Source organism: Mesoplodon bidens (genome assembly GCF_964165515.1).
Source record: "Mesoplodon bidens genome assembly, chromosome: 1".
Taxonomy (NCBI): Eukaryota; Metazoa; Chordata; class Mammalia; order Artiodactyla; family Ziphiidae; genus Mesoplodon; species Mesoplodon bidens.
The window spans coordinates 121996842-122012498 of NC_138176.1; the positions used below are offsets into that span (position 1 = coordinate 121996842).

Below are 15657 nucleotides of genomic sequence, written 5' to 3' on the forward strand. Positions count from 1 at the left end.
TGTTGTGTTCTTGTCTTGCTAGTTGTTTGGCATAGGGTGTCCAGCACTGGAGCTTGCTTGTCGTTGAGTGGAGCTGGGTCTTAGCGTTGAGATGGAGATCTCTGGGAGAGCTTTCGCTGTTTGATATTACATGGAGCTGGGAGGTCTCTGGTGGACCAATGTCCTGAACTCGGCTCTCCCACCTCAGAGGCACATCCCTGACACCCGGCCAGAGCACCAAGACCCTGTCAGCCACACAGCTGCTAGTGTTGGAGGGTCTCCTGCAGAGGTGGGGGGTGGCTGTGGCTCACCGCGGGGACAAGGACACTGGCAGCAGAAGTTCTGGGAAATACCCCTTGGCATGAGCCCTACCGGAGTCAACCATTAACCCCACCAAAAAGCCTCGTCAATTATATCTCAATTAAAGGGGGGAGACAAAAATGTCCATTGAATTATTACTTTTAGTAGTAAAAAGCTAGAGCTAAAAAAGATAAAATAGATTATTAAAATTAATTTCACCTGTTCTTTTTTTTAATGTTAATGACATACTTGGCTCACATTGTTTCTATTGAATAATCCTGCTCTACAAGGTTTTTCAAAAACCATATATTTGCCTTTTTCCAATTTTAAGAGGACATTTAAATTTTTATCATAAATTTGAATGAATTTTTTGCTAATAGGCAGTAGAAAATGTTAAACATGATATGGAATGAAATAAGATGCTGATTGACTATTGGAATAAATATTATATATCATTGGATAAAATCTGAAGTGTTAGAGTCTATATTTATTAAAGTACAAGAGTTCTGATATAAATCATGTAAAATTTTTATCCTTAGGTTTCATGCAGTTTATTTTTAAAAATCTGGTAACCTCACAGAACATTCCAGCTACATTTAAAGGGATCAGCATCATTAACCTTTATTGCTCTGGCTTTTCTGAATTCAGAGCATCTTAACGCAGGCCAAAGTACTCTGTCACTACTGCCAAGCTTCTCCTTTAATGGAAATATGTGAAAAAAGAGAAAGATCAAAGCTCATGGTTTATGGTGACTTAATATATCAATAAAGGAGGCCTCTCCCAAACCAGTATTTTGACTTGTCTCTTTAGTGATAATAAGACGACTCAGGGGCAGTAGATGGGTAAAGGACGTTGGCTGTATTGAGTGCAGACTCACTCTCAGGCAGATGAGTGGAGTAGTGAGTGACACAGATGTTGAGCATCTGTCCCATGCCTATGCAGGTTCAGTCCAGGGGTTCACCAGTTTGAAGTCCCCTGATTCATGATGAGCCACTGGTAGAAGAAAGAAGCCTTTGCCCTCCTTGTTAAGCCACTCCAGAAGGCCTATGATAATATGCAAGAAAACAATGCAATACAAGCAACTCTTGTCACATGAGGATGTGAGCTCCCAGAAGTCAGTGCTGTTGTTTGGAGATGGCTCAGCTCTTTGAGGGTGGTCCACACACTCCTCAAGGAGTGCAATTATTTTTTTAAAAGTCACAAAAATGAGATGACTGCCTAACCTCAGTCCCCATCATCTAATGCCAGCCAATGACTAAAGCACTGTTTGGTGGATGACTTTCTCCACATCCTTTCAGCCTTTTGGGAAGAGCTGCTGGTCCAGATCCTAGAGTGAACTAATGACATGACTGCTCTTACTGTTTGACAAAAGGTTCAGATGTTGACTGCGAAACTCTCTATAGGCAATTGCATTTGTCAGTGGTCCTTCAAAGGTCTAGGAGGGATAACAAGAAACTAGAGCACTGATTCTGTGCCCTCCAGTTTATATTTTAGTTACTCTTTTTCTTTCAAGAAGCAATTAAGAATGCATCCACATAGAAAATATAACCCTTGCCAGATAGCCCCCTCTTTTTTTTAATTGTGTAAAATACATGTACATAACATTTACCATTGTAACCATTTTTAAGCATACAATTCAGTGGCATTAAGTACATTCCCAGTCTTGTGTAACCGTTAACAGTATCTATTTCCAGCTTTTTCATCATCCTAAACAGAAACTCTTTACCCATTAAGCAATAACTCCTTATTCCCTTCCTCTGTCCTCAGCCCCAGCCCCTGGCAACCTCTGTTCTACTCTCTGTAAGAATTTGCCTATTCTAGATACTTCATATAAATAGAATCATACATTATTTGTCCTTTGTCTGGCTTATTTCTCTAGCATAATGTTTTCAAAGTTTATCCATATTGTAGCATGTATCAGAACTTCATTCCTTTTTATGGCTGAATAATATTCCATTGTATGCATAACCACATTGTTTATTTGTTCATCTGTTGTTGGACACTTGAGTTGTTTCTACTTTTTGGCTCTTGTGAATAATGCTGCTGTTACACTGATGTACAGGTATCTGTTTGAGTTCTTGTTTTCAATTCTTTGGGGTATATACCTAGGAGTGGAATTACTAGGTCATATAGTAATTCAATATGTAACTTTTTAAGGAACTTCCAGACTATTTTCCACTGCAGCTACAACCATTTTACATTCTCACCAGCAACATATGAGGGTTCCAATTTCTCCACATCCTTACCAACACTTGGAGTTTATTGTTTTTGTTTTATTATTTGTAAAGTAATAGCCATCCCAGTAGGTGTGAAGTAGTATCTCATTATGGTTATGATATTGAGCATTTTTTTCATGTGTCATTTTTATAACTTCTTTGGAGGAATATCTATTCAAGTCCTTTTAAGATGGGTTGTTTGTCTTTTTGTTATAGGAGCTATTTGTATATTCTGAATATTAATCTTTATTTGATATATGATTTGCAAATATTTTCTCCCATTCTGAGCGTTGTCTTTTCACTTTCTTGATAGTGTCCTTTGGTGCAGAAAAGTTTCAAATGTTGATGAAGTCCAATTTATCTATTTTTTTGTTCTTGTTGTTGCCTGCACTTTTGGTGTCATTCTTAAGAAACCATTGTGAAATCCTAGGTCATGAAGATTCCTCCTGTGTTTTGTAGTTTTAGCTCTTAAATTTGAGTCTTTGACCAATTTTAAGTTAATTTTTGTACGTGGTGTGAGGTAAGGGTTCCAATGCATTCTTTTCCTATCAAAATTTAGTTTTCCTGACACCATTTATTGAATAGACAGTCCTTTCCCCATTGAATGATCTTGGCACCCTTGTTGACACATTTGAAAGTTGATTTCTGGACTCCCTGTTCTGTCAATCACATTTGACCCTTATGCCGTTACCACACTGCTTTGATTACTGTAGCTTTGTAGTAAGTTTTTAAATAGGAAAGTGTAAGTCCTCCAGCTTTGTTCTTTCTTAAGATTAACTACTTGAGATCTCTTGAAATTCCGTATAAATTTGCCAGATGTCCACATCTTTAAAAAAATATTGCACAGTTAAAACGCAGGCAAACAAAGGAGAATAAGAATCCCAGATAATCTCATAACCTAGCTGAACCCCACTATTAGTGATTTTTTTTTTTTCAGTATGTGGGCCTCTCACTGTTGTGGCCTCTCCCGTTGCGGAGCACAGGCTCCGGATGCACAGGCTCAATGGCCATGGCTCACAGGCCCAGCCACTCCGCGGCATGTGGGATCTTCCCGGACCGGGGCACGAACCCATGTCCCCTGCATCGGCAGGCGGACTCTCAACCACTGCGCCACCAGGGAAGCCCTATTAGTGATTTTTAAGCATTAAACAAGACAACTTCACACCTTCTAGGATGGCTATCAAAAAGACAAATAATAACAAGTGTTAGCGAGGATGTGCAGATATCAGAAACCTCATACACTATTGGAGGGAATGTAAAATGGTGCAGCCATGTTGGAAAACAGTCTGACAGTTCCTCAAAAGGGCAAACACAGAATTACCATATGACCCATCAATTCCATTCCTAGGTATATGCACAAGAGAAATGAAAACATATATCCACACAAAAACTTTTACTCAAATGTTGATAGCAGCATTATCCATAATAGCCAAAAAGTGGAAACAACCCAGACGTCTCATCTCTTGATGGAATGGATAAGTAAAATGTGGTATGTCCATACAATGGAATATTATTTAGCAGTAAAAGGAAATGAAATACTGATACAATCTACAGTATGTATGAACCTTGAAAACATTATGCTAAGTGAGAGGAGCCAGTCAAAAAGAACCACATATTGTATGATTCCATTTATATTAAATGTCCAGAATAGGCAAATCTATAGAGACAGAAAGTAGATTAGTGGTTGCCTAGGACTGATGAGGGGCAAAGAGATGTGGGAGTGAGGGGGGTTAGGGTTTCTTTTGGGATAATGAAAATGTTCTAAATTTGACTGTAGTGATAGATGCATAACTCTGTGAATATACTAAAAGCTTGTGCATTTTAAATGGATGAATTATCTAGTATGTGAATTATATCTCAGTAATGCTATTAAACAAAAGACAAGGGGCTGAATATATTATTTCTTACCTTTCTTATTTTCACTGAATATAACAGAAACATCTTTGCATGACCTGAAATATTATTTGATTTTAGTATTTTTAATGACTGCACAGTTTTAATGAAAGTAGCCATACCATGACATAATATTATTTCCAGATATATATCCTGTTATATAGTGTATATATATACACACGCACATATATGTATGTGTATGTATGTATATATGTATAGAATGCCTTCAAAATGCTGAGCATTAGGTAATCAATATTAATCAGTCTTACATCATTTGGTGTTTAGTTCTCCACACACACAGATTTTTCCCCCTGATGCAAGCCATGTTGGAAATGATGACATTTACTTTGATCAGTGTTGACTAGTGAAATAATCATGTCCATGAAAGTCATGACAAATAGTGATGTCATTTTGTTAAGGCACAAATTCAGATCTTACATGCTGAGAGACAAATGTGTGGAAGTTAATCATTTAGCTATTGATCTGTCCAGTATCACACCTTAATTAGGTTTATTCCTGAGTTTGGGGGTTCAGGAGGGTCTCTCAAATGTCAAAGGCTTACATGGCTGCTGCAGAAATGGGATTGTGACTCTCGCAATGATGGCAGGCATAAGCTACAAAATAAGAATAAAAAACTGTGTAGATATTGTAAGGGGAAAGATGGCAGAAGTTAATATTATTTTTAAGACCAGTTGTGCTAATGATGGTCAAGTTTCCTTCTCTTGTAGCAACTTTGTCATGGTACCAGAGAGGCTAACTGGATCTTAGTAGTAGCTTCCTGTAAAGCAAGAGAGGGTTGAGTTGAACTAAGTTCAAATCCAGTATAATAGCCTTACCTGGGTCACTAGTAAATAAATAAATGGATAAATTAATCTCTTTGACACAATTTTAGAGTAGGAGAAATTTTGACCAAGATCTGGCTCCTAGGGGGTCTCAAGGGTTCTTTATATTTTCTTCTTCAGACACTGAAACTCATTGATACTAAAAGTGAATGGTTGACTGTAGCTTAACAGTTAATCCTGTGAAAGGGAGGCAGGTTATGGTAAGTCAGGCCCCTTAGAATCACACCCCAAATATGGTCACCACTTTTACCTATGCGTCATTCTAGCCATGTGGTTTCACCAGTAGATACACCTGTTGCATAATCCCTGTCTTGTATGACATTTAAATTTGGCTGAGATGAGCCATGTGGGAATCAGACACAAAATTCTCTAGAACAAATCTAATATGGCTCTTGAATGCAGCTTAGAATTCAGTGACCATTTGGGGGACCCTTGGTGGTGGAGCTGGCTTTGCCTCTTAGTAGGTTCATTTGTTCCTTGAAGTGATGGCAGTGCTTGGTTTTAGTTTAGCTTTCTGTTGTCTTCTTTTTTTGAGTGATGAAGCAGTAATAGGGCAAAAGCTGATTTTAACATATTAACACATATTTTTATATTTGTGTGTCCATCCATTCGAAGTGGCTTGCTTTTGGAAACAGCTGGTTAAAACCCTGGGTTTTACATTTGAAATATTCTTTGTTCTGTTTGTAACCATGCACTGACATATTTTCCCATATTCTCTTTTTATAAGTTCTCCAGTGATGTTTTTGTTGCCTATCCTGGGAAGATCTGTCTTTCCATTTATCAAAACAAATGGCAAGCTGGGGACCATTTAAAGTAGGGTTTTTATTAGTTAATAAAACCAATTTCTTGTTCTGTTATGTTAAAAGTACATTATCTTTTTATTGTCAGTTCTGTTGGCTAGGTCTGTTTTCCGTCTTAGCCATCTCAGGGCTGCCCCACTTGCTTACTGTGTAGAGACTTACAAAATCATTAAGGGTGGGGCAGCACCAGCTGACTTACAGTACAAACCATTTCTCAAAATAACCACAGCAGTGCAATACTGATGTGCAATTTACGTCACAGTATGTTTTTATGAAATAGTTTGTGGCATTTTCATTTCTATTCTGGATGGAATCTTGTTCTCTCTCCCTTTTAATCAGGCATTTAATTTATTTTTATTATTAATATTTTCCACTCCTTATCTTGGCATGCCTCCAATTTAACAGCTTTGGTGAGAAGAAAAACCCAAAAAACGGATCTTCCCCCACCCCACCTCTTCAACATCAGTTTAACTGCAACTGTATTCTCCCCTTTGATGTGTACTAACTTTGGGTACTAGGTTGACTGCCTTATGAGAGATGTAGGGACACATTACACGTTTACACAGAATTGTAATCAGGAATTGATAAAGTTAATGTACAACTGTGAATTTTAAACACTTTCAACCAATTCAGGCCATTTAAGTCATATGCACTGCTGCATTTTCCTTTTACAAACGTCTTTCTGTATAATGTCCTGTAATTAGAACAGGAAATCATTGAGTAACTGTAAGATGAATAAGAGCACTTAGACTGAAAGGAAAATTACCTTCTGAGAAATTATAGTCTTTTCTTTTTTTTCTTTTTTTTTTTTGCTGCATGTTACAATGTTGGTAATGATAGTAACAGCTGTAGCTACTCTTATCTGTAGAATTTTCATGCTTAGGTTTTCTGGAATAAAAAAATTTCATTTTCAGTAATAATCAAAAATGAATGGATGGAAAATAGGAAATGCCTAATTATGACAAATATTCAGTGTCACAGCAGAGTAGCAATTAAGTGGAAACTTCAATATAATTGTCAATAGCAGTAAGAATTGGAATGGTGCCAGGTATATAAAGTTGATGCTTTGCCTTGGGTCGTTGCTAGGAGCACAGTGAAAAGTATAAAGCTTTGAGAAAGGAATGTCTAATGTAATAAAGTAACAGAAGCATAAATCATTGTAAGAGCCTCTCATATTGACATTATTTTACTTAAATAGTCTCAAAACTAGACATCAAGTTTTATAACATGAGCAAATTCATATTTGCTTAGGGAAAAAAAAAAAAGAACACTGTATATCATCTTTGAAGGACTAGGGACATTGTGTCTCAAACATAACCTTCATACATATTTGGAATCTTTTAAGTGAAAATCTTTAAATGTTTGTTTCTATTGGCATCCAAATGCATTTGCCCTAATACGATTAAGAGAACTAAAGGGCAAAATACTTGGCAGATTTTTCAGTTGAGGTAATTAGGTGCAGGAAGGAACATGCATACTTTTTCCACCAGGCTCTATAAAATCCTGGTGCGAGGGTTTTTTAAAGTTTTTTTTTATTTTTTTAAGCTTACTGTGATGTTAGAAATAGATTATAGTGGTTTTCAGTAAGCATAATAGTGTGATGTTTCCGAAACAAGCCTTCCCTCCTCCCTCCCCACAGAATGAAAAAGAAAGTTACATTTCTAAATTGTTGTGTAAGAGATAAAAGCAAATTTCTCCTCTGGAATTTATGTTTTCAGCCTTCTGTGCATTTGGCCACCATTATCTATTTAAAAAAAATAGCATTATGGATATTTGAAAGTCAATGCTCCACTAATTCATTGTGTTTGCTATTTCATGCATCTCTCTTTTTACAAAGACGACTTGAGCAACGTGCTATTCAGAATGAATGCCTGCTCAAACCATCTCCCCCCACCTTCTCCCCGCTCCCAGCCCAACGCTGAGGATTAAAGCAATGGTATACAGTTACTGTTTGAAAAGCTTGGGTGGAGTCTCACGTTATAATTACAGTTTCTCAGTGGAATTCTGTTTGGGACTTTGAAAACATATAAATAAGTGAAAAATTGACATTGAGAGAGGTTAACAAAACGTGTAATTATGATATAAGTGCAGGATTAGAGTAATTTTGGTTGAGCATTACAAGCAGTGTACTTTAGGTATTAGCTTTTAATAGGCAAAGTTCTTTTCACTGAAGTTGAAATCAGGTTTAGTAATTCGGGGACTCTTATTCCCTTTGAATATTTCATTTGAAAATAGGCACACTTTTTTTTTTTGGTGGAGGGGGACTTGAAGAACAGGATGACGTTTAATATCATAATTACGGTTTGAAATTTCAGTCTTTGGTACCAGTAATTTATTGCTGGTCATTTTCTGTTGACAGAAATCAAGTAATGTATATATAACCCAACCAACTAGAGTGTGTTAGAGAAAGATTCCTTAGGGTAATACTTTGATTTCTTTTCCTATGTGGGTGTGGCTGAAAGAAAATCTTTGTTCCAGGAACACTTTGTTTGTCTCTTGCTAAACAAATGTGCAATTTATCCACTCTTTATTCATTCTTAGATTTATCTGCTAGACCTATTATGAATTGGGAAGGGGGAGATGTCCTACACAGCGTTTACTGTCAGCCCTTGTTTCATGCATAACTTTGCATAGGAGTATTCGTTTGTGTGTGTATGAAATGCATAGGAGGAAAGAAGTAGCTGAGGAATTTAAGAATTCTTGAAACGTTGTTTGGCTTTATTTGTTTCTTAGTGTACTAGGGCACAATAAAATATGACAGCTGTTGAACAATTTAATATTTTTGTAGCTGTATTAGGAAGAAGTTAATGCAAAGGCTTAGAAGGAAGTTATAGGATCATAGAATTTTAGACCTGGAAAGCTCTTCCAAACTCAGCTTTGTACTCTCTTGTACATACCTTTCATATTAAGGTGACCACACTTTGTCTTGGGAAAAAAAAAAAGTTTCTTCAGTTCAAGAAACTTCTGCCTAAACTCCAAAGAAGAGATCCAGGGTATCTTCACTCAGGGAAACGTTGACCTAGATGAATTGTTGGTTCTTCCAGATCTCACCTTTACTCTGGATTTTCTCTTGACTCTCACCTAGAATGCTTGTTAACCTCTTCACAGGAGTCCTGAGGGTCTCATGGACTTTCTCTGCTTTTGTAAATATTAAAGGCAGCTCCTCTGGGAATATCTAATTGAAAGGTTGGAAATTTGCCTCTGTCCAAACAATGCCAAAATTCTGGTCCAAATGGATGGTTCTGCTAATAAGCAACAAAGTTATAATAATTTTTTGGGGGGGGATCACTAAGCACTGCCACATTAGACCAGGTCCCAGCTGTGCCTCTAACCTCTCAGTGAGGGGCAGGGGTTCTAGGCTTGCACAGCCTAGAGTTGACTTTATTTCCTATCATGTGGATAGAAAGTAGAAAGTTGATAAACATGAAAGGTGTGTCAATAATGTTAAATCGTTACAATGGGAATTTCAGTGTTCCAAAATAAGAACCCGTCAACTTAACCAGAGTAGAATAATTCTGGCTTATAACTGGCTGAATTCAACAGTTCTTGATGAAACGGATGTCTCATATTTTACTTGATCAAAGACCACCATCCTCATCCCTAATATTGTAAATTAGTTAAATCTCTTCCACAGCAATAACAACAACAGTAATAATCATATGTCAAAGGAAAAATCTTTTATTTCAGCCACACCCATATAGGAAAAGTAATCAAGATATTACCCTAAGGAATGTTATTATTATTATTAGTGACATTTTGTCATAATGAAAAGCTCATCAAACTTGGAGTTAAAAGATTGGGTTATAGTCTCACCTCCATCACTTTCTAGTTCTTTGAGATCCTGGACTAGTCACTTGGGTGTCTGAACCTCAACTTTCCTGTCTTTAAGTCAGGGAATATTAATTAACAGTTTGTCATGCTACTAATAGGGTTGTTGTGAGAAACAAACAAACAAAAGATATGCTATGTGAAAGGCCTTTGTAAATTTTAATGTTTTATTATTAGCACCAGAAATTGCAGTAGTATTTTTGCTCTGCTTCCTAAACAAGAAAACAGTTCCTCAGTTCCTCATATTTTTGGTTAAGAGAGCTTTTTTACATTCGCTGTCTTCTGTGATACCTGTAAACAGTCCTGGGAAAGTGGCAAGGAGAGGGAATTTGGTCCTTTATTCTGTTTCAGGTACATTGGGGTTTTGGATAGAAGCATATACCTGAAAACAGAAAAAAAAGAAAAAAAAAGTATATATATAGAGAGAGAGAAAGGAGAGAGATCAAAGCCCAACTGAATAAATAACTGTAAGTAAAACTCAGGTAGTGTTTTCAAAGTTTAATGTGTGTGAACTATCTGGGAGCTTGTTAAAAATATAAATGTCTGGGCCCCAACCTTAGGGATTCTGAGTCAGAGGTTCTCATTGAGGCCCCAGAGTCTGCCTCTTTACACCCCGCTATGTGATTCTGATGCGGGCGGTCCTGGGAGCATTCTTAGAGATACTGTCTCCAGAATGAATGGACATCATAGCATGTGTTTCCATGACTTGGGGTCAGAGGGAATTTGCTATTTTTTTTTCTGTCAGAAAGAGCAGGACCACATGGGTTGGTTAGTGTTTTGGAAACTGCCTGATGAAAGAGGGATAAATGTTTGAAGGATGAGGTGGAGTTAAAAAAAAAAAAAAAGTCATTTCTAAGCACAGAACATAGCCAGGAGGCTGATTTCATCCAGAATAGAGAATTAAGAAGAAACTAGAGGTGGCATCATCACGAAACATAGAGAAAAACAGAAGGAGAATGAAGGGATAGGAAGGAAGTGAGGTGGTCCCATGAGTCCAGGTGACATCTTCTGCTATAAAGCTAACTCTGAAGCATTCATTTTTTCACCTTTATTCAGCCTGAGAAGCCTGACTTTCTCCATTTCATTCAAGAATTCTTGGAGAAACTAGTACAGCTTCCTGCCACCCCCCACCCATTACAGAAAGCCAAGAGATTTGGAATCAACGGATATTTGAACAGTATTTACTATGTACAGGAGATGGCATTAGGGGCTGAGCATGCTGAAATAAGTCCTGAGGGTTCATGGTTATACCCCTGTCTCTCATCTTGGACGATCTTGGACAAATCTTGGTCATCCTGGACAAATAGAGTGTAATGATGCAATTGACACATTATGGGCTGCTTCTTCCAATAGTATTTAGACACTCTGGAGTTCTGATGATGTTAGGTAGATATTTCCACTAAAACATTTTTTTGCTTTAACTCTATAGAAAGCACAGATTTGAACCCAAAGTACGAACTAGTGTCTTGATCTACTGTAAAAATCTCAAATTGGCATGTCTTGGGACATAGATCAGCATCTCAAAACTACTTTTCACTGGGGACTTGCTTTCAGTGTAGACATAGTTCCTTTTAATTAAGTGTGCCAGCTGATGAAGTGGCTACCCACAAGCCAGGCAGGAGTCTAAGCAACGTAAACCGTTAAAAGATGTCATGTGGAAAGCAGCTAAACGTCTCCATTCTCGAAGAAGCCTCCAGCCTGAGGAACTAAGTGAATGTAATTAGAAATACGTCTGGGTAACGGCCTCCTATCTGAAAAGGTCACACGCACACCTTCCTTTGGTACTGGTTATGTCCCATCATTACGTCCTGTCCTTGCTCATTCGTCTCCCACTGGCTACCAGATGGCCACGACAGTGTTGGTATCCTTAACAACTGTTTTGTGCAGTTCCCTGCAGCATGGTAAAGCCTTGAAATATTGAGTGTTTTCCCTTTGGATAAGCAACTGACGTATCTGGGAATTGCTTACAAAGGCCCTGATGACGTGGTTATAGAGAGCGATGGCAAACTGGGTCATGGAGCCTAAATGCAGCTTGACGTTGTGCAGGTGGCAGGATACCAAAGGGAGGGGGTACCATTTCTCAAGCTTAAGATGAAGGAAGGATTCATGCGTGCAGAATCTGGGTTTTGTAAATGAGCACTTATTATGGTGAGGTGTAAATAAGCATTAAGATCATTGTAAGGGGGAGTTTCGTTAAAGTTGCTGAAACGTTCTCCTGAGTTAAGTTGGTCCTGATGGAGCTCTCACAAAGATGCCTGGGGAGTCCTCTCTGTGGTCCTCTGCGTTGTGCTAAGTTACCAGATGGATTTGAGAAACGTTAGAAGATGGGGGTATGGGGCTTCCCTGGTGGCACAGTGGTTGAGAGTCCGCCTGCCGATGCAGGGGACACGGGTTCGTGCCCCGGTCTGGGAAGATCCCACATGCCGCAGAGCGGCTGGGCCCGTGAGCCATGGCCGCTGAGCCTGCGCGTCCGGAGTCTGTGCTCCACAACGGGAGGGGCCACGGCACTGAGAGGCCCACATACCGCAAGAAAAAAAAAAAAAAAAAGAAGAAGATAGGGGGCATGGGTTGGGGGGAGGGTGGGGAAGGTGGATGTATCAGTCACATTGAAACAGATCATGCTGCAAAAACAACCTCCAAATCACAGTCTCACTTGAAACAACAAGTGCTTATGTTTATACATCCATTCAGGACCAACCAGGGGCTTTGCTCCGTGTTATCCTCACTCAAGACCAAGACTGGCAGGGTAGCCACTGTCTGAAACATTACAGATGTCCAGAACAAAGGGAGGGAGAGAGTGTGGTCCGCTGTACACTGGCTCTTAAAGGAGCCGCCCACTACTGCCATATTTCATTGGCCAGAACGAGTCACACAGCCGTTTGTCCTCAGTGGGCAGGGAAGTACGGCCTTCCCACAGGACCATAAAGAGAATGAGAAATATTCGTTGAGCAAAACTAACAACCACCAGAGCAGATGATGATGCTCTTTAGACCCACAGACATCGCTCTGGGGCCAGATGACCTTTACAGGGCCTTTAAGCGCTGAAAGATGACATAATCCAAAATAAAAGCAATACCAAACTGTGGAAAGAAGTATAAAGAAGCTCAAGAAAATTCTGATTTTTTCCAACGGTGATGCCTTTAATGCTTAAAATATATATATACATCAGCTTCTTTCAAGACTGTTTTCTGGTTCTGCTCCTTGCCGGTGACCTAAGCATTGCGTAATCTGTCTGTGGGGTTATCCATCCCACTCTTTTCCTTTTCTCTGCCTGAGGCTTTTTCATGGAGCTGGAGGGGTGATGGTGCTGAGAGGATGCTGGCAGTAGCCGAACTGTGCTAAAGATAAACTGATACAAGAGTCTTTTTGAAGACTCTATTTTTAGTACAAAACCAGAGGTGGTCATTGAAATGATGCCAGGGCCATGACAGTTCTCTGTTGGAGGGAAATGGGTAATGGAAGTGTTTTCTCATTTGTCTAGGGGAGGACGAGGAAGAAACGAACGTGATAGTTCTCAGCTACCCTCAGTACTGCCGCTACCGCTCGATGCTGAAACGCATCCAGGATAAGCCGTCTTCCATTCTCACGGACCAGTTTGCATTGGCCCTGGGGGGCATCGCAGTGGTCAGCAAGAACCCTCAGATCCTGTACTGTCGGGACACCTTTGACCACCCAACTCTCATAGAAAATGAGAGCATATGCGATGAGTTTGGTGAGTCTTTTTTTTTTTTTTTCCTACATGAAACTTGTGCGTGTGTGTCTGGCTGTTTTCAGTTCTTGTGAAGAGCAGTGATGGGGAACGGGGCTTACTTTGACAAGCCCAGTGTGCCACCCACCCCTCCCCTCCCTCCAACGATTGCGGCATAAGACGTCATTGCCTACTTGGCAGCCTGTGTGTACCAGGGCCCAGGATTATTCTTTAGAATTTGTTGTTCAAGACAGAGTCTGGAGTTGCTTGGTCAACCTTGAAATTGGACTTTATAGGACAGGAAGCTTTTATGCTAGTTGCTTCTTAAAAGGGTTCGGCTATTCAGATACTGATTTTCTTCATTTAACTGATCGCTTCCTTTTCAGTGGTATAAGGAGCTATAAAAATTCACCAGTTTAAAAAAAAACACACCAGTTTAACCACTTCAGTATCATAAGGTAAATAGATATAGATAGATATAGATAGATAATAGATCCCCATGCCCCTTAATTTTGTCATATACATATATCTCTATACACTGTGCCCATCAAAGATGGATATGTGCACACATATCTGTATCTGCATCTCTGTTCAGCTGATTGGTCGTGAGATCTCTGTAGATAGAAAGGAAGGAGGAGAAGAGAGCACATCCTAAGTTCAGGAGACCTTTCATGATGCCATGAAAGCCTGGAGGCAAGATAAAATCACATCTCTCACATCTTCACTTTCTCATCTCTTTCTTGAAGAGATTGGATCATATCAGTGGTTCTCAATAGGCTGGGCAGGGACATCAGAATACCCTGGGGGCACGTCATCGTAGTACACATGTCGCCTGGCAGTTCCTATACTTACAGAGGCAAAGACACCCCCAACTCTCACCCTCTCCCTTCTCTGGGAATCACCACCATAGAGTGAGCAGGGTGATGACTGAGCCACACTGGCTCCCGTGTGGGTATCTGGGTGCAGACACAGTGGAGACCCTTGGCCTAGAGAGTATGACGGGGTCCCTTGGGGCAGAACATTCCTTGATTCTGTTGGGTCATGTCTTTCCGAGGATGCCTAATTTTGTGGATTATTCAGGTTCAGATTATTCTGCTCAGCCGTTACAGGCCTCACCGTGGTTTGGGGGTCCACGGTGGCCTCTCCAGTCTGATTGTTCATGACTCCAGCAGCCCTGGAGCTGCTGCGGGGGTACTGTAAGTAGGTGTGTGGGCAGATGAGGGTAAGGTGACCAGACGGCTCATCTTGATCCAAGAATGAAGGGAGAAAAGAGAGGAAGGGGACCTAAGTTTATTAGACATGACTTTTTTTGTTGTTACAGACTTTTTCCAGGTGCCTTTCACAACTCTGGCTTATTGGTCTATAAGAGAGTAATAGTGTTTATGCAAGTTATGATTTTCTTATCGTTCTTAATGTTCAAATAACCTTTTTATTCAAGTAGATGAATGTATCTAATACATTTTTAAAACATACTCTCTTTTCAGATCAACATGTATAAATCTTCCCTTTTCAATACTTCTCTTTGGAGTTTTTCATCTCTAGCCCCTACTCCCAGGACAAAGGGTTTCTCTGTCCTGCTTGCTGCTCAAGAGGTCTCTAAATTCCTGAAACAAAATAGAACTGAAAAAATGCTTTCCCTCGTTTAAGAGAATTCTAGATTAGAGTTTCACAGTGTAATACAATGAAAAAATGTTTTAACCTTTTTGGCTAATTTAAGAGTTATTAGTCATGGAGTTTCAAAGCTGTTGTATCTAGAATTGGTAATAGAAGTTGCAGTTTAACAACACTCACAATGGTTGTTTAAGAGTTACTAAATTAGTTTTAAATGTTCTCACAAACACAAGCATCTGACTTTTGAATGTTTTCCGGAATCTTCTTCTGGTATAGCTAATTTTAATGCTGTTTTCCTTCTCCAGACTCTTAAGGTGGAAGCTTTATTTTGGAATGAAGGTACCTTTAAAGAGCTTCTAGATGCCTAGTCTAAAAAATTAGAATATCAGATTTTTTTAGTTAAGTTTATACTTCAGATAGTTGGGACTTCTTACAGGGTTTCATTTTAGTAAGTGAACAGAAAAAAAGCGTATTCTGGCCCAATTTGAACACATTCACCA

At 39.2% G+C, this 15657-nt stretch overlaps 1 protein-coding gene across 1 annotated transcript in view; it reads left to right on the top strand.

Annotated features, from left to right (window-relative positions):
- Nucleotides 1-15657, top strand: part of ARID5B (AT-rich interaction domain 5B) — a 192500-nt gene that overhangs the window by 80205 nt on the left and 96638 nt on the right. The window contains exon 4 of the mRNA XM_081234657.1: nucleotides 13340-13570. Coding sequence (XP_081090783.1) covers nucleotides 13340-13570 — 231 coding nt within the window. The remainder of the gene's footprint in view (nucleotides 1-13339; nucleotides 13571-15657) is intronic.